This window comes from Macrotis lagotis, chromosome 8, assembly GCF_037893015.1.
Source record: "Macrotis lagotis isolate mMagLag1 chromosome 8, bilby.v1.9.chrom.fasta, whole genome shotgun sequence".
In the NCBI taxonomy this organism is placed as follows: Eukaryota; Metazoa; Chordata; class Mammalia; order Peramelemorphia; family Peramelidae; genus Macrotis; species Macrotis lagotis.
The window spans coordinates 65,456,153-65,476,531 of record NC_133665.1 but is presented as its reverse complement, the minus strand read 5'-3'; the positions used below and the strand labels follow the sequence as shown (position 1 = coordinate 65,476,531).

Genomic DNA, 20,379 nt, shown 5'->3' with positions numbered 1-20,379 from the left:
ATTAGCATTAGATGAGTGGTAAATTAGGCCAGCAAAGTATTCTACAGGTTGAAAGAGCTTTGGACTTGGAATGAGAGGACCACACTTCAAATGTTCAAAATCCTAAATCTGCTACTATCTGCACACCTGTAAAATGAGGCTCCTGAGCTGGATCACTTCTGAAGTCTATGTTAAATCTTTATTTATGATCCTATGTTATGTCTTTGCTCCCCACATATACCTATATAAAGACAATGTGCTCTTCCCAACCACCCCCACCTTCAACATCTTTAATATCTTGCTACAGCCTGTCCTGTGATTCAGCCTGAAACCCGTGATTTCTCACTGGAAGGAGGAAGTCTCCCCAATGGAGGATGAAGGGAAGGCATTGTGTCCTTCCCCTCCTCCTCACATACAGCCAGAGTTAAAGGGAACATTTTGTCAGCAATTTGAGATTCCGGAAAAAGACAGAGAAGGCCGGGCCCAAGAAGCATTGCCCCCGTGCGTTTTTTCCAGCTGCCTAATAATCCCTCATGTCCCCTGGGCTGGTCCAGGGCTCACGGGTCTCACTCGGGGGTCGGCGGGGCCGGGCCCATTCGGGGGCTGACACTGACACTCCACTATCCCTAGCGTTGTCTTGGAAAGCACCTTAGAAAGCCTTGAACGAGCAAAGGAGCAGAAACGGGGCGCACGCTGCTAGTTTGCCCACGAGGCCAAGAGGCCAGGCCGGCCGGCTCTGCCTGGGGGGCGGCCGCCGCCCTCTCTTGGGCACGCCTCCAGTTGGGCAATAGTGGTCGGGAAGGCAATTCCCCCTCCGGCCTCCCCTGCCTGACCTTGGCCGGGCCTTGACCTGACAAATGGGGGGTATCGGCCCGGCTGGGGGTCTAAAACGGCGGAGCCCTGCAGGGGGGTCGGGGGTCCCACGGCTGCCTGGCCCCGGGACGCTCAGGCAGCCCCGGAGGCCTGACCCCCTCCACTGACCACTGGCCCCAAGGAGCCACTGGGATGGCCTCTCGCCCCACGCCCGGGTTTGGGGGGCTCGGAGGCCGGGGATGGGGAGCGCCTCCGCCGGGGGCACCCTAGAGGGAGGGGAGTGGGGGAGGGGAAGAAGGACAACCTGACGCAGAAACGAGCAGCCCGGCCCCGCGGGGGTGGGGGTCAAAGGCGAGCGGCCTGGGCAGGGGCCAGGCTGCCCCCGGCCCTAGAGGGGCGGAGAAGCAAAGCCCGCAGAGGGGGCGGGGCCCAGCGCGGAGCCACGCCTCTTATGCTAATAAAAGCGAATCCTGCGACGGAGGGCGGAGCTGTGGGCCCGCCCCCAGAGTCAGGTGGTCGGGGAGGCGCACCGAGGCTGGAGCGGAAAGGGGAGCAGGGAGTGCCCCTGGCTGCGCTTGTGGAAGCAGAAGCGAGATCCCGCCAAGAAGCTTCCCTTGGGACAAATGAGCTTCGAATGTGTAATGCGGGCTTGCAGTGGTCTCCCTGGAACGACCAGATGGGATTTAGAATGACCCGCCCCACCCGATCGATACCCTCCTACCGGCACCGAATGGTACGCTCCATGGGCAGGGCCTTCAGGTCATGTGACGCCACTGCGTCCGCCATTTTGTTCTGCGGTGGTGGTATTTAGAGCGCAGCGCGGAGCGAGCCGTTGTCTCCCGGATTCACGCCTTCCCACCCGCCCGCCCTCCAGTCCTTTACCCGCTACCCAGCCCCGTGCCCTTGCCTCTCTCCCCTCGCCCTTCCACCTTCCGGCCTGCCGACCGCGCGCAGACATGTCCACGAGTCCCGAGTACGCGTCCTTCTTCGCCGTCATTGGAGCCTCGTCCGCCATGATCTTCAGCGGTGAGAAGGGCAGGGCGGGGGCGAGGACGCGCGGTCTCCGGGGGGTCCCGGACCTCCGCATCCGGGGCTCGGGCCTGATGACGTCACGGGCACAAGCTGACGACAACTCCCGCCGGCTGGGGGCGCCCCCCGGAGCGTCATGTGACTGCGGGGAGGGGTTCCCCCTGGGGGGGCGTCTTTGCGGCGGACACCGGGTCCCTGGGGGGGGCGGCCCGGGAGGGGCCCGTGGGTGGGGGCGGGGTCCGGAGCGACTCCCCCGCACTGTGCGGGGCGCCTGCCCCTCCCCCCGCGGCTCTGCGGGCTCCCGCAGCTGCGGGGCGGGGAGGGGGGCCGGGAGAGGCGCTTTTTTGCGGAGCTGCCATCTTAGCTCCCGGGGATTCCGGGATGCCGGGCCCTGCCCTGGCCAGCTCGGGGCTGTGTGCCACCTCGTTAAAGAGGTCCCGCTCCGCCTGGCGGAGCCCATCCCAGCGAGGAGGAGGAGGATGGTGCCCGACTGGTGTAACAGGTTGGAGCCCTCCTCTGGAGAGGGTCGCTAATCATGCCAGCCATTTCTGCCCTCACCTCTGCCCTGTCTCCCGCGGGGCCCAGTTGTGTACCACCATTGCTGTTCGGGAGGCTTGACCTGAATATCGGCTGTGGCCCCCCTGCAATGGTTTGGGGAAGGCTTGGATTTCCGCTCCGACCGTGGATTTTAGGCTTCTCGAGGCAATCCTCATTCCTAGCATCCCTTGTCTTCCAAGCAGCAAGAACCGAGATGCCATTTCCTCCCTTAGTAAGGCTTTTCAGGCCTCTTACTCTTTAAATTGACCTAGTCACCCAACTGAAACTCTTCTATCCAATTGTCAAATTCCCCTTTTCCTCTATGGCTGTTCTTTCCATGTCTGGCTGCTTCTTTTCTTTGTTGGCTCATTCATTGTCCATGTTTGCAACCCTGTTCTTTCTTACGTTCCCATCAGCACCCAAATCTATGTATCCAACTCTAATATCTCTCCTGAAAGCCGCAGCCTATCAGACATCTCCAGCTGGATGTCTCTCAGGCATATCTCAATCTCGGCATGTCCAAAGCAACTCATTATTTCCCCTTAAGCACTCTTTTTTACTTCCCTGTTTCAGTTTTGAGTCTCCACCATCTTTCCAGTCACCCTCAATTCTTTTCAAGAAGTTGTCATAGTGGTTCCCTTTTCTCCTCTAGAATGGTCAAACTTCTTTGACTTGTAAAATCCTTCACAATCTAGCTCAAGATTTACTATACATTTCCTTTCTTTGCTCACTAGTACATTCCCATCAAATTAGTACATTTGCTTTTCCTATTTATTCCATCTCCCCTCTCATCTGTGCCTGTGTTTAGGCTCCTCCCCATTCATATTTTTTGTATTTTATCTTCTTTGTGCACATTTTCTCCATATAGAATGTAAACTCCTAGAGGAGTTCCCTGTTTTAGTTTTTGTCTTGTTCCCCAAAACCTGATAATAAAAATAGTGGTCACTTATATACTTGCTGAATTGCATTAGAAAGAATAATAACTTCAACACAACTTGGGCCTAGAGCACCAAAGAACTAGAAGGAAGGTTGAAAGCCAAGTGGCCCCTTACCTAAAATGGGAAGAATTTGACATTTCACTTTCTTTTTGTCTTAAGGGTACAAAACCTCCTGTGGCACGAAGAAAGGCACAGGAAGCTCACAATAATAGCTATCATTTATAACCCTGGTACTTCTAAGCACTTTACAATTTTTTCAAGTGATGTTCACAACAATCCTGGCATGTAGGTATTATTACTATCCTCATTTTACAGATGAGGAAACTAAAGTGCAGAGGTTAAATGACTTGCCCAACTCAATTAGTGTTTTCAGTTCTAACTTACAATCCACTTCCCACCTAGCTTCCCCCAGTCTAATGGGTGAGATGCAAATAACTATGTTCAGAAAAGCTATAAAAAATAAATAGAGGGAAGACAGTAGAATTAAGAAAATGGGAAAGGCTTCCTATAGAAGGTGAGATTTTCACTGGGATTTGAAGAAAGACAAGGCATCCAAGAGGTTAAGATGGGAAGAAAGAGTTCCAGGCATGGGTAGCCGGTAAAAAGGCCCAAATCTGATAGATGGAGTGTCTTGTTTAAGGAACAGCAAGGAGACTGAGATTGCTGGATTGAAAAATACAAGTGTTTTGAGGTTATAGAGGACTAGATAGGATTTTATTTTTGATCCTAGAGATGATAAGCCACCTAGCTGTGTAGTGGGTGAAGAGAGAGGGATACAGCAAAACTGCAGGGATACCACTATCCTTTTGTTTTTGAAGGCTAAAGTTGAAATGCTTGGGCAAACTAGGTCACTTTAGTTGGTGACATATCCTTGGAAAAGCAGGATCCCTGGATGCCAAACATAATCAATCTCTTCCCCCCCCCCAAATTTCAAGAGCAAATGTTACACTGACAGGTCTGGATTTGAACAGGAAAGAGGGACAGGAATAATAATAAATTCAGAAGGAGCCATATTGTAGTGGAGCATTTATGGGAGAAAGTTCTAATTATGAGAAGAATTTAGTAAAAAGATTGATTCGTATTCCACACTCTCCTTTGACTGGTTTTACCTGGTCTTATCCTCATCTAGTGGGTTTGGGTTTTGGCTTCACTGACCAAGGACTATCGTGCCCAGCTTTGGTGACTGAGTTCAAGTATGTTTATAGGTATGTGAAGGGTTTGAACACCAAATATCATCTGCTGACAGTAAATATCTCATCAGTGGAAACCTGTACTGAGCCAGTCATAAACTCCAAGGGTCTCAGGCAGCACCCTCCTACATAGTGACTCATGTTCTGCTCACCCTCTTGACTGTCTCTCATCCAGGTTTCCCTTTGTGATGTCTCAATGTCAAATGCTATTGACAGGTCATTTCTTCCTTATCACACAGAGTTTAATTTGTGACCAAAATAAAAACCTAGCTCTACTTCCCATTCTCTGCAGAATTTTGAGAAGCAACTTCTGCTATTTCCAAATCATCTATATCCATAATTTTCATTGACTCTATACTAGTTAATTTGAGGTCAACATTCACTGCATTAGCTGTTTTGAACAGGCACTCTAATATTGTATGTGACTTTGGCAAATGTATCCTGACTTTGGACAAACCTGAGACACTGGTTAGAAATGTCTTTGCCACCACAGAAGTAAAGGACTACTCCAACTCCACCCTTCAGTCTTTAGCAATAGCTCTTAGGGTGGTGGCCCAACAACCTGTGTTCCTCAGCTTCTTCCCCTTGCTTCTTGGCTGCTCAATCCTTAGCCATCCTCCATTTTGGGTTTGTTCCACCAGTTTCTCTGGTCTGGCCTAAATTGGTGGAATGAAATAATCATTGGTGCTATTTGTTCATCCTAGTCTTTTCAGATCTTTTATGTTGGCTATTGTGGGCTTGTGGAGAAATATAAATTTCCTGTGTTCAAGAGGTCATTTATTAAAAATATATGCCATGGATAGAGCACCGGCCCTGGAGTCAGGAGTACCTGAGATCAAATCAGGCCTCAGACACTTAATAGTGTGGCCTTGGGTAAGCCACTTAACCCCATTTGCCTTGGGGGGAAAAAACCTAAAACAAAAAAAAATATATGCCAGACCCTGGAGGGCCTAACAAAGCTCCTCAAGGAGCTTTCATTCTATTGGGATAGAACAGGGGGAACATATATACAAATACATATATAGAGAGAGAGACACAGAGAACAAAAATAAAAAAGAAAATGTTAAACAAAAATAAAGTATTTGGCCGATTGTTATTCCTGTTTTTCCCCAATGCTGAAAGTGAAAATCTTACTACTGGGTCTTAGATTTAGACTCAGGGACCAAGGGAGGAATGTGGAGCCCAGCAATAGGGGCAGCTAGGTGGTGCACTTGGATAGAGCAGGTGGCCCCTGGAGTTAGGGGTACCTGAGTTCAAGTCCAGCCTCAGACACTTAATAATTACCTAGCTGTGTGGCCTTGGGCAAGCCACTTAACCCCATTGCCTTGCAAAAAAAACCCTAAAAAAATAAAGGACTTACCTCAAGGTTGCACATGTGGTTTTCTGCAAAGTCAGGATTTGAACCCAAGTCCTTTAAGTCCAAATCTTTCTTTTTTCAAGTTCTTTTGCAAGGCAGTGGGGTTATGTGGCTTGCCCAAGGCCACACAGCTAGGTAATTATTAAGTGTCTGAGGCCTGATTTGAACTCAGGTACTCCTGATTCCAGGGCTGGTGCTCTATCTACTTCACCACCTAGCTGCCCCTTCATTTTCTTTCCATTATTATACCATGATGCCCTTAGGCTTTGCATAATGTTATCTTGATCTTCCTTAAATTTATCTTTCAGCACCCTCAGTTTCTCTAAGCACTGGTTCTTTCTATGTCTCTTCTGTATACTATTCTGTTACTGGTTTAAGCAATTAAAAAAACCTTTTTTAGACTCCTTAATCTAGCTTCTATCCAACTCAGCTCATACTCTTTAGCTATTCATCTCTTCCTACCAGTTTTCCTTTAATGCCCTTTAAATCACATTACTAAAATTGTTCTTCCAGGGTCATCAATGACTACTTTCTTGCCAAATCCAGTGACTTTTTCCTTTTTTTGCAATTTCCTTGACATCTTTGTAACATTTAATACTAAACGCTTTACGAAACAACACTCTGACCTTATCATCCAATTCTCTTGGTTTTCCAACTTTTCTGCCCCGATTTTTTTCTGATTTCTTTTTGCTGGATCCTTTGTCTGCCTCAATAATTGACCATTCCTCTGGACTTTGTTAGAGGGCTTTCTCTTGAAGAGGGTAAATTTTAATAGGGTTCATCTATTGCTTCTAAGTAGATGCCTTCCAAATCTTTTATCTGCTTTCCTGAGTCTCAGTTCTGTATCGACAGTTCCTTATAGGATGTTCTTTTTATCTGAAGCCAAATTAATGAGTCTTGTTTCTCAGAACTTCAGTGCTCTTCACCTTTTTGTTTTTGTCAGTAATATTCTGTCATTGCCATTCTTCCTACACTAAAGAACTTGAGTTGTTTTTTGGTTTTTTTAGGGTTTTGGTTTTTTTTGCAAGGCAAAGTGGCTTGCCCAGCTAGGTAATTATTAAGTGTCTTAGACTGGATTTGAACCCAGGTACTCCTGACTCCAGGGTCAGTGCTTTATCCACTGTGCCACCTAGCTACCCCCTTGAGTTGTTTTTAAAATCTTCATTCCTTCTTCCTTCAGAATGCTTCCCTGGGCCCTCATCACCTTTGTCTTGGACTTTTTCACAAATTCTGTTAGGCTTCCTTGCATTCTATCCATCTGACAGAGAACATCCCTGCTGCCACAGGAATTCAAACCTGTGAGCCTGATATTCAAGGCCTTAACTTTTTTTCAGCAGCTATACTGCTTCACCTTCATATCTCTTTCTACACGGAACATATCAAACAAAGCAGATTTCCTTACTGTCTTGTATATGCCTCATTAATTACTGTTCCAGTTATTTTTTTTTCATGTTCTCTCTCCTTCTCTACCTCCCCTGCCTGGACAAAAATCTGGTAAAGACTATAATCCACCTAATCAATCACCCAGGATTCTTGGAACAGAGAGAGAGAGAGAATGAACATGTCTTGTTTAGGCTATCTCTATGGATAATGGATTTGATTAGATGATTTCTGAGGACTTCAGTTAAGATCCTATTACTGTGATCTTAAAGGATAAAGTAAATCTCTGCAGAGTCAAGAAGACTTCATCATCTGCAAAAAAGTTGAAAATTAACTATGTGCCCAAATTCTTGGTGTTAGGTGCAGTGGAAGAATACATGGGAGTATTGGCCTTAATCTTTTCCTCAAGGAAAGTTTCAAATCTTTCAATTGGGACACACCAGTAGTAGTGTAATTGTGGTAAGGTACAGTTATGCAAGAAAGAAATAATACAGGCAGAAGACCAGCAGTGTAGGGGGCCGCTAGGTGGCGTAGTGGATAAAGCACCATCCTTGGAGTCAGTAGTGCCTGGGTTCAAATCCAGTCTCAGACACTTAATAATTACCTAGCTGTGTGGCCTTGGGCAAGCCACTTAACTCCATTTGCCTTGCAAAAACCTAAAAAAAAAAAAAAAAGAAAGAAGACCAGCAGTGTGAAGGACTAGAATTTGAATAAATTTAACATTTTAAAAAGCAGTAGTAGGTGCTGGTAAGAGTTGGGTAGGGCCAATATGGACTCTGATAGAGAGATTAGGGAGCAGGGTCTTGATATCTAGGCAGTGGTTGATGTTATCAAAGCTATCCATTAGGAAGATTAGACTCAGATTGTGAAGACTAGAATCTGAGTAGAAGTAGGGAAGCTAATGTTGAAATGACTTTGCTTAGAGTTTTTGCTGTACTCTGTATTATCTATTTTGCTTGACCAGAGTCAAAACAGTTAGAAATTAAAACTACCAGAAGGGGCAAGTCCAAATTAATAAAGTTTAAAGGTTGATCTTTAGTCATAACTTCTTCTCAGAGTTTTTGTGCTACTTCTTGACATTGTTTGCATCTTACCTTGTCTACCTGAAGTAAATGTAGAAGCTTCTTTGAATAGGACATTTGATTTAGAAGATGTGCATCTATGACCACAGACATTCTGGTGGATATATCTTCTTGACTCTTGGACGTCATCTATCTAGTTAAATCTCATTCCTGGATACTCAGATTTTCTCTGTATCTTCTGTCTTTTAGAGTTACTGTTCCATGGATATTTCTTTTTCCAAGGTCACCTGTCTTTTGCTTTCTATGACTTGAAATATCTAATACTGTTAGCTACCTTCTGGATAGTCTTCCCCAGGCATTTTTTGGGTGTTGAGCTATTAGGACTAGAACTTCCAGACTGAGATGGCACAGTGGAAGGCATTTTTGGCTAAATGTAGCAAAAGAGAATTTTGCCTGCTTGTAACAGAGGAGGCTTTTCACATAAACTGGTGCTGGGCTTTGGATGGTTGTAACCAGTGCTTCTCGACTAAACAGAAAGGTGATTCATTATGGAGCTTGAACAAAGACTATTACCTTTAATTTAAAAAAAAAACATTTTCTTATTATGTAATTTTGCTATCTCTTAATATTTTTTTCCTTAAGGATATTCTCAACACATTGAATTTAGATCACTGTATAGCATGGAAACAATGTAATGACTATCAGACTGCCTTCTGTGGGTGGGGTAGGGAAGTGAGATTAAGGGGGAAATTGTAAAATTTTAAAAAAAATTTTTAAAGGTGATCCATATTTTCTATCTTAGGAGCCATGAATGAAGGTGAAAAATAGGTCCTGGGTTGATAATGAGGAAAACTAGCTATTTTGCTAGGTTGTTTTTCACTTCTGTCTTTTATCTTTTCTATAGCTGTTGGAACAAAATTTTCAGTTCTTGATCTTGAACCCGAACTCAGCAGTCTCCAGTATTTACTGTTTATCTCCTTTACACACCTAAACTTCTAACCTCCCCTAGCTGTTCCTCAGTAAAAGTTCTTCCTGGAGCTGTTTGCTCAAGGTGTATAACCTTTGAAATAAGACTTTAAATCATCCTCCATGACAAACATTCCCTTCAGGTATGCTAATCATTTTCTCTCCTTAAAAGAATGTTTGAGAGAAGCTTGAGCCTTCCATTTTGCTCTTAATTTGTCTCAGGTTCTCCTCACTGGCACTAAGATCAAACAGTTAAATACCCAGTTCATGGATCTCTGGTTAAGAACTCCTGGTAAAGAAAGGGTGAGGTCTTTTCCTAGATTTTAAAGATCTTCCCATTCTCCAAGTTGTAGATGGCTCAGTGGAGACAGTGCTAAGTGCTCTTAGCCCAGAAGAGAGTAAATACTCATCTAGTGGGAGACTGAGTGGATTTGGGTTAGGCTTCCATGTGTTGTCTACAGGCCTGCCTTCAAGGAGGCTATGATTCACCTGGTTTTTCATCTGTTCTTTCCCATGCCTGAAATATTTTGTTTCCTGTTCCCTCCCCTTTGGACTTTCCTTAAGACCTTGCTTAAACCCTTCCCCTGACCAAGTGCCTTCCCTGAGGTTATCTCCTGTTTTACATCTATCATTTTGGGGCACTTTTTCCATACTGGTTAGAATTTGAACCCTTTGAGGGGAGGGAAAGATTTAAAAAATTCTTTTTAGATTTTTGCAAGGCAAATGGGGTTAAGTGGCTTGCCCAAGGCCACACAGCTAGGTAATTTTTAAGTGTCTGAGACCGGATTTGAACCCAGGTACTCCTGACTCCAGGGCAGGTGCTTTATCCATTGTGCCACCTAGCTGCCCTAAAAAATTCTTAATGACTGACTGCTTCCCTCCCTTCCTTCCTCAGCTCTTGGGGCAGCTTATGGCACAGCAAAAAGTGGCACTGGTATTGCAGCCATGTCAGTCATGCGACCTGAGCTGATCATGAAGTCAATCATTCCTGTCGTCATGGCTGGTATCATTGCTATCTATGGTCTGGTGGTGGCCGTTCTCATCGCCAACTCTCTGACAGAGCATATCACCCTGTTCAAGTGAGTGTCAGCCCTGAACCTCCCACAGCCTCCCCATCCCCCTCTTTGAGGTCAGAGAGGAAACTCATGAATAATTTAGTGGGTACCTAGCTGCCTAGCACCCATGCCTCCCTCAGTAACAAGATCCCTCTCCTTTCCTAACTCCCTACCAGTCTGTGCACATTTACTCGTCTGGTTGCTAACCCTATTCATTCAAGTGGGGGGGGGGGGGTTGGAGGAGAGTTAGTGGAAGGAAAGAGGGATATGGGTTGGTTTTGTCCCAGACCCCTCCCCCCCACACACACTTTGAATGTAACTAGCTTGTTTGAGACTGACTTCTGACCTTTGACCTCTATAGGAGCTTCCTTCAGCTGGGAGCAGGCCTCAGTGTAGGTCTGAGCGGGCTGGCAGCTGGCTTTGCCATTGGCATTGTTGGAGATGCTGGTGTTCGGGGGACGGCACAGCAGCCCCGACTATTCGTGGGGATGATCCTGATTCTGATCTTCGCTGAGGTGCTTGGCCTGTATGGCCTGATTGTGGCCCTCATTCTCTCTACAAAGTAGACCCTCTTTTCTCCTTTTTCCCAGGGCCCCAACCAACCCCAAGTCACCCCTAAGCCACAGAGTATGATGTAAAGACCTGTCTTGAACCACCCCCATCCTTCCCAATTTGCTCCAGAACGAATGGCCTGACATTTGGTGCAGTTGTCCAGTCGATAGTTGGTCTTGTAAATGCGCAATGTCTTAGTGACTCTTCTGTCTGTGTTGCACCGCACCACATTGGATGGCGCCTGAACCGGACCGGCTGGGGCCGAGGCCTCCTGGGGTCCACCAGGCAGCTGTGCAATCTCCCTACCCATTTGCTGTTAGTACTCTGTGTATAAAGATGAATTAGAATTGTCATTTTTCTCTTCACTGGATGTTTATTTATAAAGATTTGACATGTTCATAACGTTTATGGAGCAAGAATTTTCAATTTCCCATGCTATATATTAATCTTAAATATAGGTAGATTATTGCACTGTGGGGTTAAATGTCAAGTGCTGAAAATTCCTTGGATGTGATAATTTGAAATTCAAGATTGCTGTAGTGTCCTGGTATGAGTAAGAATTGTATGATTCGGGAAAGTGTTGAAGACGTGTTTCCAATGGTGCTGTGTAGCACGGGCCAGGCTCACAGTGATGTTTCCAAATAAAATTCTGACCGGAGGGGCTGGTGTGGTGTGTCTATCGGTGGGGGGCTGAGTGTGTGTCTGGGCCTGTGGGGTGAGTTCTGCCGAGGTCTGACCCTGCGTTCTACCCTTTGGGAAGGTGCTTTGTAAATGTATAAAAATGGAGGCGAAAAGGAGCCCCAGGTCTGTTGAGAGTGGCTGTTGGTATAAAAGGCCGGATTCCTTGGAATCAGTGAAAAGGTGCGGGGAGGGGTTCGGGGTCGGGAATGAGTCTTTGAGTGCTCGAAGTGGAGTCGGCGCCGGAGCCCCCTGCCCTCAGCCGCGCCGTCCCGCCCCGGGTGCGGAGCCTTCCCTGCGGGGAGGCCGAGTCGGAGCCCGCGAGATCCGGCGGAAGCCGCGGGATGACCGCTAGGGGGCTGGGGTGGGCGGGGCGGAGTCAGGCGGGGAGGGCGCCTGGTCACGTGCCGTCAGCTGATCGGCGGTCACGTGACAGCGAGCCGGGGAGGGAGCGGCGCCGCAGAGGCTGCTTCCCCGGACCGGGTGCGGACGGGCAGTGGCTACCTCGCACGGAGCCCGGCTCTTCCCCGCAGCGGCAGCAGCTCGCCCCCGCGTTCCAGGCCGCAATGCCGCCCCACAAGGCCGGGCCTGAGGCCCCTGTCATACAGTTCACGAATTGCCGCATTCTGCGTGGCCACGTGCTGCTGAGGTGCGGAGCTGGGAGGGGCTCCATGGAGGGGACTGGAGCAGGGTGCTGGAGGGAGAGGGGCTTTGGGAGCGGTCTCTGAACTTGGTGGGAGGCGGCAGGCCGGAAGGGAGACGGGCCTGGGTGTGTTTGAACTTTCTTGGCAAAGTGGCTTACCGTGGCCTTTTCCGGCTCACTTTACAGATGAGGGAACTGGGGCAAATAGGGTTAAATGACTTGACCGCAGCCACACAGCTAGGAAGTGGCCGAGGACAGATTTTGAATTCAGGAAAAGGAGTGTTCCTGCCTGGAGGCAAGGCACTCTATCCACTGGGCCACCCGGCTGCCCGGGAGACCCACCCTGACTCCCAGGCTCCTTGTTTAAGCTCTGCACACTTTCAGGGAAGACCTGTGGATTCGAGGAGGCAGAATCCTGGATCCAGAGAAGCTTTTCTTTGAGGAAAAGAGATCAGCTGATGAGCAGAGGGACTGTGAGGGCCACATCTTGGCTCCAGGTTTTATTGATGTTCAGATAAATGGTAAGAAAAGGTCCCTATCCTTTTCCCTTCTATTTTCCCCCTATGCAGCCCCCCCCCCCCCCCCAATCCCTGAATCTATACTCTCTAGATCCGTCTTGAGATTTTTGCTTTCACTGCTCCTATCACAGAGCTGGGAACTTCTTTGGGCCACCTGTCCCCAAACTCACCTCTCAACTGGAAGACCTAAAATCCATACCCACTTCAACCAGAACCACATCCCTTTCCAGTATGGAATCTCAAGTCTGGTTTGCTTCCCTAAGATCCTTCTCTCTGACCTAAAGATCTCTCTTGCTCAGAATCCTTTATGGATCTGAGTTGTTATCCCCTGTAGATATATTTCTTAAGCTCTGGGCTAGCCTCCAATTTTTGCAGAGCTTATTCATTTCTTAACTCAACCCATTTATGTTTCTCCCTGAAACCTTACTTAGTTTTTTAATCTTCGTTATTCAATTGGACTTTGATTTTTGTTCTGACAACTAGTTTCTGGGTATAGTCTTCATAGGTGAACACAGATAAAATTAACCCTTTACACTGACAGATGATGCAAGATCCTTGCCCAGGGACTGACGGGTTGGCTAGAATGGATGGGACATTGAGGGTCAACTTTATTCTCTGGCCACAGGTGGATTTGGGGTGGACTTCTCCCTGCTCAGTGAAGATGTAGGTTCAGGAATTGCTTTGGTTGCCAAGAATCTCCTGGCTTATGGGGTTACTTCATTCTGCCCAACCCTGGTCACCTCACCACCTGCTATTTATCACAAGGTAGGTAAGCTGGGGTTCTTTGATGTTGTCATTGTTTCCTTTCATCCAAAGAACTTTTATGTTCCAAAATCCCAGAGGTCTTTTAAATCAAGATCCCTATTTTTAGGCAGACTACTAAACTCCCATTCATCCATCAAACTCTCAAAATAAAGACCAGTGACCATTGATAGTTCTTGGGATGCCCCATCCAACTTTGTTGTCTGATTATTTTTCTTGTGTGTATCTAATTACCACCTACTAACTAGTTTTATGGGGGGGGATAATTTCTCCTGTTTGCTTTGAAAATGAAGAAGTTTCTCTTGAGTTTTGGAAGGTTTTGTTAGGGTATGGAGAAAGAACCTTGGTTTGGGCCATAGAAGTAGGGATGAGTTTTTTGGTGATTGGTTGATATCTCTGTTTCTTTGAGAGACTGAAGGTAGCATGTGGAACCCCAGTGAACCAACCCAATTCCAAGACTTTTTTTCCCAGTTAGATGATGTAATATATGTAAAGCACTTAGCAAAATGCCCACCACAGGTATTTGAAGTCAGGAAAGTTTTTTTGGAGGAAGTAGGACAGAATTTTGAAAGGTGGTTAATGTTTATGGGTGAGAAAGGAGGGTCATCCAGGGGGAGCCTGGTATATATACTATGGGAGGTGAATACCTGGATAATGGTGTAGGGTATATATTAAGGAGAGATGGTATTGTCAAATTGTACATGAGATTAGCGCTTGTGGTTCTGAAGACTTTGAATTCTAGAATATTGAAAGCCATGATAATTATAATACTCAAAATAGTTTGTAGACCACCTTAAGGTTTGCAAAACACTGCATCAGAATGGTAAATACTACCTTCCCTAGGGCCATATCCAAATTACTTCTGACATCACCTGGGGGGTTGGGGTCCATCCCCATTCTTTGTAGGTAGGATCATATGGACCTGTAATGACCATACAACATAAGGGCTGAGTCTAGATAGCTCATTGCCTTAGTCTATTAATACCACCCAGTTCCTAGTTTGACCTAAGAGAACTCTTTTAGCCCATCCACAACAAACCACATTCCAAGACCAAATGATTGAGTGAGCAGACTTCTGTCAAAAACAAAATCTCTGTGTGTCCCTGTTTTGTCTCACTTCTCTCTATGATATCTGAACCCTTTGCTTCCTAACTCTTCTATCCTCTTGATTCATATCACCAATACTAACCCATCAGGCCCCTTAGCCAATAACCATTCCTATCAAACAAACACACTTAATATCACTTGGTAGTTGTGTAGATCACTGTGATGGGTACAAGCAGAGGATCAGAAATTAACAAAGTGTGGTCCCTGCCCTCTGTAGCTCACAGTAGGTTTAGGCTTTATATTTCTGTTGGTCACTGTTGTGGTTGAGGTCTTATATTTGAGAATAGTCTCCAGGGAGCTCTAGCATCTATCTCTAAAAAGATAGAATTGGGACCTGAAGATATTCTAGGGGTTAAGGCATAGAGATGGTAAGTTGCCTTACACTTATGGAAATAGTTTTGGGTTTGGAGTGTGTGACTAGAATATAAGGTACATGAAGGAAAGATAAAACTTGGGAGGAGTGGGTGTGGAGTCATCCTGGACCATGAATGCCAGGCTAGGGATTTTGTGTTTTATTCTCTAGATACTAAGAAGCTATTTAAGAATTTTGAACAGAACGGTGATGTTACTGAATCTACATATAAGGAAGAGTGATCTGGTAGTGAAGGTGGCTTGATGGGACATATTTGAGATTTCCCTCTTCACCTCCTCAAGTCAGATTTGCACATGCATCTCCAACCTTTATCCTCAGGCCTCAGGAAATGTCCTTTTTGTCCAGTGGGCTCTTTCTCCTTAGGGGCAGTAACACAGACCCATTAATCACTGTTGCCCATTCAATGGGGATTTCTTAGTACCCAGAGGAAGCCCAGGAAGAAAAAAAAACAGTGCCTGGCACTGCTGAACGTTTTACAAAAAATTTTAGTTCTTTTGATCCTCACAACAGCCCTGGGAAATGGGGTAAAAGTGACTTGCTTAGTCATACAAGTCAGATTTGAACTGAGTTTTCTGAGTCCCATTGATGCACCTCATGCCTCCAGGTGGAAGAAGCTTCACTTCTGCTTCAAACTTTATATGATTTGATTAAGTCATTTCCATTCTTGGAGGTTTCCTCTTTTATAGAATGAGGGGGTTAGACTGATTCTTTAAGATCACTCACTTCTAGGCCTAATATGCTGTGGTATTATTTTGAGATCCCCTCTCTCCTATCTCCAGGAGTTTTTTTAAAGGAGTAGTTGAAAGGAGAATTCAGATGTTTCAATTAACCCATTTCTAGACTGGATTTTCTTGTGCCCTGTCACTTTCTAAACCTAAGGTTTTCCTGCTGCATCCTGCTGTTGCTTTATATTCTGCAGTGATCTGTCCTGATGTTCACTTTCTGTGACTTCTTTTGCTTTTCTATCTAACTCCATCCTGTTCCTTGGCTCAGGCCCTCGGAGTTCTCTTCACTGATTTTCTGATTTTTCCTGCCTATTTAGCCCCACCAGCCATGCAGTTCTTCTCCTGGGAGAAGGGAGAAGCTGTGAAATGTGTAAGGTATTGGGTTCTGGGCTGTACTCTGGGCCTTGGTCATTAGGGTCCTAGCTTTGGGCTGGGTGTTGGGTTGGGCTCTGAACTCTGGACTCTGAGCTCTGGGCTATGGGTTCTGGGATGGGCTAGATTCTGGACTCTAGTCCTTTGTGCTTGGGCTAGAGTCCTGGGCACTGCGATCTTAGCAAGGCTGGGATATAGTAGTCTGAATGGGCCTGACTGCTTTGTCTTTGGGCTTAGCTTTGGACAAGGGGGTCTGATTTGTTCTGGTCTGGTTTAGAGAGCTTTAATTGCTCTTCTCTCCCAGGTTCTTCCTCTGATTACTGTGAGAGATGGTAGCCCCCAAGGAGCAGGGGTCCTTGGTGAGTAACTAACTTTCTAACCTCTTAGGGCTCTTCAGCAACCACTTCTTAGTACTTGGATCTGCTTGCTATGGGAAGAAAGGTGAGGGGAAATAGTAAAAGGTAGGGAAAGTAGCACCTGTCTTGAATCCCTTTTCTTTGTTCTTCAGGGGTGCATTTGGAAGGACCATTCATTAGCCATGAGAAAAGAGGGGCACATCCTGAGTCCCATCTTCGCACCTTTGAAACTGGTGCATTCCAGGAATTGCTGGAAACCTATGGATCTCTGGACAATGTTGCCATAATCACCCTCGCCCCTGAACTTAGACGAAGTCATGAGGTCATCAAGGAACTCACTTCCCGTGGCATCTGTGTGTCTGTGGGTGAGAGCAGGATGGGGCACGTATATAGAACAGACAAGATTTTTATCCGAAAAGCTCCTTGTAACCCAGAATTCCCTTACCCCAGATGCCCCTCAAAACTAATTCTTCTTAAGGAAACCCTCCTTTCTGTCCCAGGTCACTCCGTGTCTCACTTGCGGGAGGCAGAAGAAGCAGTCCAGAATGGAGCCACTTTTATCACCCACCTCTTCAATGCCATGCTGCCTGTGAGTGACATTTTGCTACCCATTTAAGCGTTCATGTCTCAGTCCTTTCAGAATTTCCCCTCAATATAACATAACTAGCCTGACCTGGCCTGGCCTCAGTGAGTCACAATCCAGCTACTGCATAAATCTGGGTGTTGTAGTGGAGGACTTGAATGAGGAAAGAGCAGGTGGGGGAGAGAACTCTTAAGATTATCAGCTGGAGGGGGCAGCTAGGTGGTGCAGTGGACAGAGCACCGGCCCTGGGTTCAAATTTGGCCCCAGACACTTAATAATTACCTAGCTGTGTGGTCTTGGGATATATCAGCTGGAGAAGGATGCTACTGGCAGTATGGGATACTCTATTACTCTTCCCTCTTCCTTTTGCCCCCATTGTCATTCTAGTTTCATCATCGTGATCCTGGTATTGTGGGTCTTCTGACTAGTGACCAGATCCCACCTGGACGGCAAGTTTTCTTTGGAATGATTGCAGATGGGATCCATACAAACCCCGCAGCCCTAAGGATTGCACACCGTGCCCACCCCAAAGGTGAGAACAAAGAGGAAGATAAAATCACAGGGACAAAGAACAAAGTTGGGGAACTCAATATGTGACTAGACTGACAGTGGAGGGAGGGAAGAGAAAGGATTGGTGATGGATAAAGGATAGAATCTGTGATCTTCCCTCCCTAGGGCTTGTGCTGGTAACTGATGCCATTCCTGCCCTAGGCCTGGGTGATGGTCAACATACATTGGGTCAGCAAGAGGTGGAGGTTGATGGGCTGAAGTGCTGCGTGGCTGGTAAGGGGGTTGAGATTTATGTTCTAATGGCTAATAGGAAGAGATGCTGATTTCTTGTCAAACTTCTAACCACTGTCCTCCCCTCCCCATTGAAAAATAAAACAGCTTAATATTCCACACCCTATTCTAGTCAGTGTCCCTGTAGCAGCAACTATTACTGAAATCAAACCCCTTCTTTATCTCCACCTAAGTTTATCCCTCATCCTCTCTTGTCTCTTTCCATAGGTACTAATACACTTTGTGGCAGCATGGCTCCATTAGATGCTTGTGTCCGGCACTTCCTCCATGCTACAGGTCCTCTGGCTGGGGAAGGGGAGAGATGCTCTTTGAGACTGAGTCTCAAACTAGAGGGGGAGGTGGGGCTGACTCTTCTTTTATGTTGCTTCCCCTTTTGTTCCTCCTCCTTGTTTTTCTCAGGAGGTCATAGCCTCTGGGGGTACTTCGGTCCCTGAAAACCTTGGGTGAAATATTGTTTTACTCTCTGCTATTCAGGCTGATATGCATTTCTGGTGTTTGAGAAACAGAATGAAGTGTAAAGGTTTATAATTTATAATGTTCACGGAGCATAACAGGAAACTTTTAGACCAGGGCAAGGAAAATAAATTCATGCTCCACTGGGGAAACTCCCTCCCAAGACACTCCTTTCAAATCCTCTCCTGCTTATTGCCCACTTCCTGGAGCCAAATATCCTCCATCCTGACTAAACTGGAAGACTGCATCACAGAAAGATATACTTCCAGAGGAAGAGCATTTGCTCATACTCATCACTTGCCTAACAGGCTGCAGTGTGGAGACGGCACTTGAGGCGGCAACCCTGCACCCAGCCCAGCTGCTAGGGATAGAAAAACAAAAGGGAACCTTGGACTTTGGCTCAGATGCAGGTACCTGGGTTGTGGGAAGGTAGTAGAATGCACTTTGTGGAATGTACTTCAAGATTTGAGATGTCAGTCTATTTCCTGTGGCTCTTCTGATTGATTTCAAGACTCAGATGAGATACCCCCTACCTATCTAGCCTCAATAACTGGGAACACCTACCCTGCTCTTTTTTAATACAATATCTGCTCACTTCCTAAACTAACTCTTCCACTCTAACTACCCCTGATGCCAACATTGGCTAAAATTAATTTATAGTGTTCTATGAAAATTTTATGGCCAATAGTGCTGAGGGATTAGGCTCAGTAATCAGATGATGAAAACCAAAAGCTTTTGTGTCTCCTTGGACAGAAATCTTCAGCTCCAGAAGGTTTTCTGTGTTCTTTTGACTGAGTCTTTCTTCTGACACTTTCTCTTCCTAAGCTTCCTTTTGTCTTTCATCCCATAGGGATGGAGACCTTGGAGCTACCCGTTCTACTGTCATTTCTTCATACTTACAGCAGAGATCTCAGTATCCCATTTTACAGATGAGGAAATTGAGGCCCAGAAAGGAATGAGCTAGGAAAGGGGAGAGGCAAGAGCAGGCCATATTTAAGGGAGAATGATGGTTTCCTTTGTGCGGAAACCCTCTTCTTATTGACTGAAAAAGTGAGCCTGAGTAGAAACCCTGGGATCATTCTGAAACATTCCCCCTTCCCACTCTGGTCCCTACTGTTGAATGTTCATCCTAACTCTATGCTAACCTTAAATTCTGCTTTTAAACTTTTTAAAATTTTGAGTTTCAAGTTTTCTCCCCTCTGCTTCTACCCTCCCCTTTGAGAAGGCAGGTATTATAATATATGACTCACCATTTTCTAAATCTGTTTCCTCATCTATTAGATGAGAGTGATCTCTATCCAAATCTCAAGGAAGATTGATGATAAAGGAGACACTGGTGAAAGTGGTATATGAGCATTAGTTGAAACTAGGTATATCTAAACCTGAAGAAAAGATTTAGGAGGGGTATAATAACAACTGACTTAAATTGGTCATTGGAAAAGAGATTGGAAGTGGTGAACTTGGTCACAGTGGAGTAAAATGCTAAAGCAAATTTAGACTATAGCAAGGAAAAAATTCTTGAGAGCCACCTGAAATTGAGAGAGGCTGCTGTGGCCAATAGCAGTTTCCTTCAAGTTCTTTCCCCAAAGGCTGATGAGCAATTGCCATGTATTTTGTAGAAGGGATTCCTTTTCAGATATAAATTGGACTGGACGCCTCTGTAATCCCTCCCAATTCTGTGATGAGTTGACTACATAAAAACAGTAGGAGGGGCAGTGGTAATTGATCCTATGCCTACATATTGGAAGGTTGATACCTTACAAGGACATTTCATGGCTGTTTTATCTGCAGACTTCGTGATCCTTGATGACTCCTTGAATGTCAAGGCCACATACATTGCAGGGGATCTGGTATGGCAGGACAAAGCATTCAGTCACTGATGGACTAGAACCAGAAGACTGCTCAGCCCTCATCTAGATGCTGCTTCTGCACTGAGACTGGTGGTTTCCTTAGGGTCTTGAACATCTGGAAGTAGGCAAGACCCTGAACTTGGAGGCATATTGAGCCCAAGACTTGGACATGGACTCCATGGAGGGCCCCTTCTGTGGTTTCCTCTGACTTGCCAAAATAAAATGGCTACTCCTTATTTTGCTGCTACCACTCCTTGCTCCATGATGAGCTATGTTGAATATTGAGATTTTGATGATAAGATTAAAAACTGTTTTGTGATCCTTTCTTATTTTGCTTGTT

At 46.0% G+C, this 20,379-nt stretch overlaps 2 protein-coding genes across 2 annotated transcripts; both read left to right on the top strand.

The window, feature by feature from the left end:
- Positions 1–1,559: 1,559 nt before the first annotated feature.
- Positions 1,560–11,224, top strand: ATP6V0C (ATPase H+ transporting V0 subunit c). The gene is made up of 3 exons (XM_074197421.1): positions 1,560–1,818; positions 10,107–10,290; positions 10,628–11,224. Exons 1-3 carry the CDS (start codon positions 1,749–1,751, stop codon positions 10,830–10,832), a joined length of 459 nt encoding a protein of 152 aa, XP_074053522.1. The 5' UTR covers positions 1,560–1,748; the 3' UTR covers positions 10,833–11,224.
- A 707-nt stretch (positions 11,225–11,931) lies between these two features.
- AMDHD2 (amidohydrolase domain containing 2) lies at positions 11,932–20,379 on the top strand. Its single transcript, XM_074197419.1, has 11 exons — positions 11,932–12,145; positions 12,524–12,660; positions 13,283–13,422; positions 16,301–16,355; positions 16,505–16,717; positions 16,853–16,941; positions 17,323–17,467; positions 17,611–17,718; positions 17,944–18,012; positions 18,498–18,599; positions 19,981–20,379. Exons 1-11 carry the CDS (start codon positions 12,063–12,065, stop codon positions 20,067–20,069), a joined length of 1,230 nt encoding a protein of 409 aa, XP_074053520.1. The 5' UTR covers positions 11,932–12,062; the 3' UTR covers positions 20,070–20,379.

Excerpts from the sequence above, each read along its gene's own strand:
- ATP6V0C (XM_074197421.1), top strand. The coding sequence starts at position 1,749 with ATGTCCACGAGTCCCGAGTACGCGTCCTTCTTCGCCGTCATTGGAGCC. Across the intron at positions 1,819-10,106 it reads GTCCGCCATGATCTTCAGCG|CTCTTGGGGCAGCTTATGGC; the intron begins GTGAGAAGGGCA and ends TTCCTTCCTCAG. Across the intron at positions 10,291-10,627 it reads GAGCATATCACCCTGTTCAA|GAGCTTCCTTCAGCTGGGAG; the intron begins GTGAGTGTCAGC and ends TGACCTCTATAG.
- AMDHD2 (XM_074197419.1), top strand. The coding sequence starts at position 12,063 with ATGCCGCCCCACAAGGCCGGGCCTGAGGCCCCTGTCATACAGTTCACG. Across the intron at positions 17,719-17,943 it reads GCTGAAGTGCTGCGTGGCTG|GTACTAATACACTTTGTGGC; the intron begins GTAAGGGGGTTG and ends CTCTTTCCATAG. Across the intron at positions 18,013-18,497 it reads GCACTTCCTCCATGCTACAG|GCTGCAGTGTGGAGACGGCA; the intron begins GTCCTCTGGCTG and ends CTTGCCTAACAG.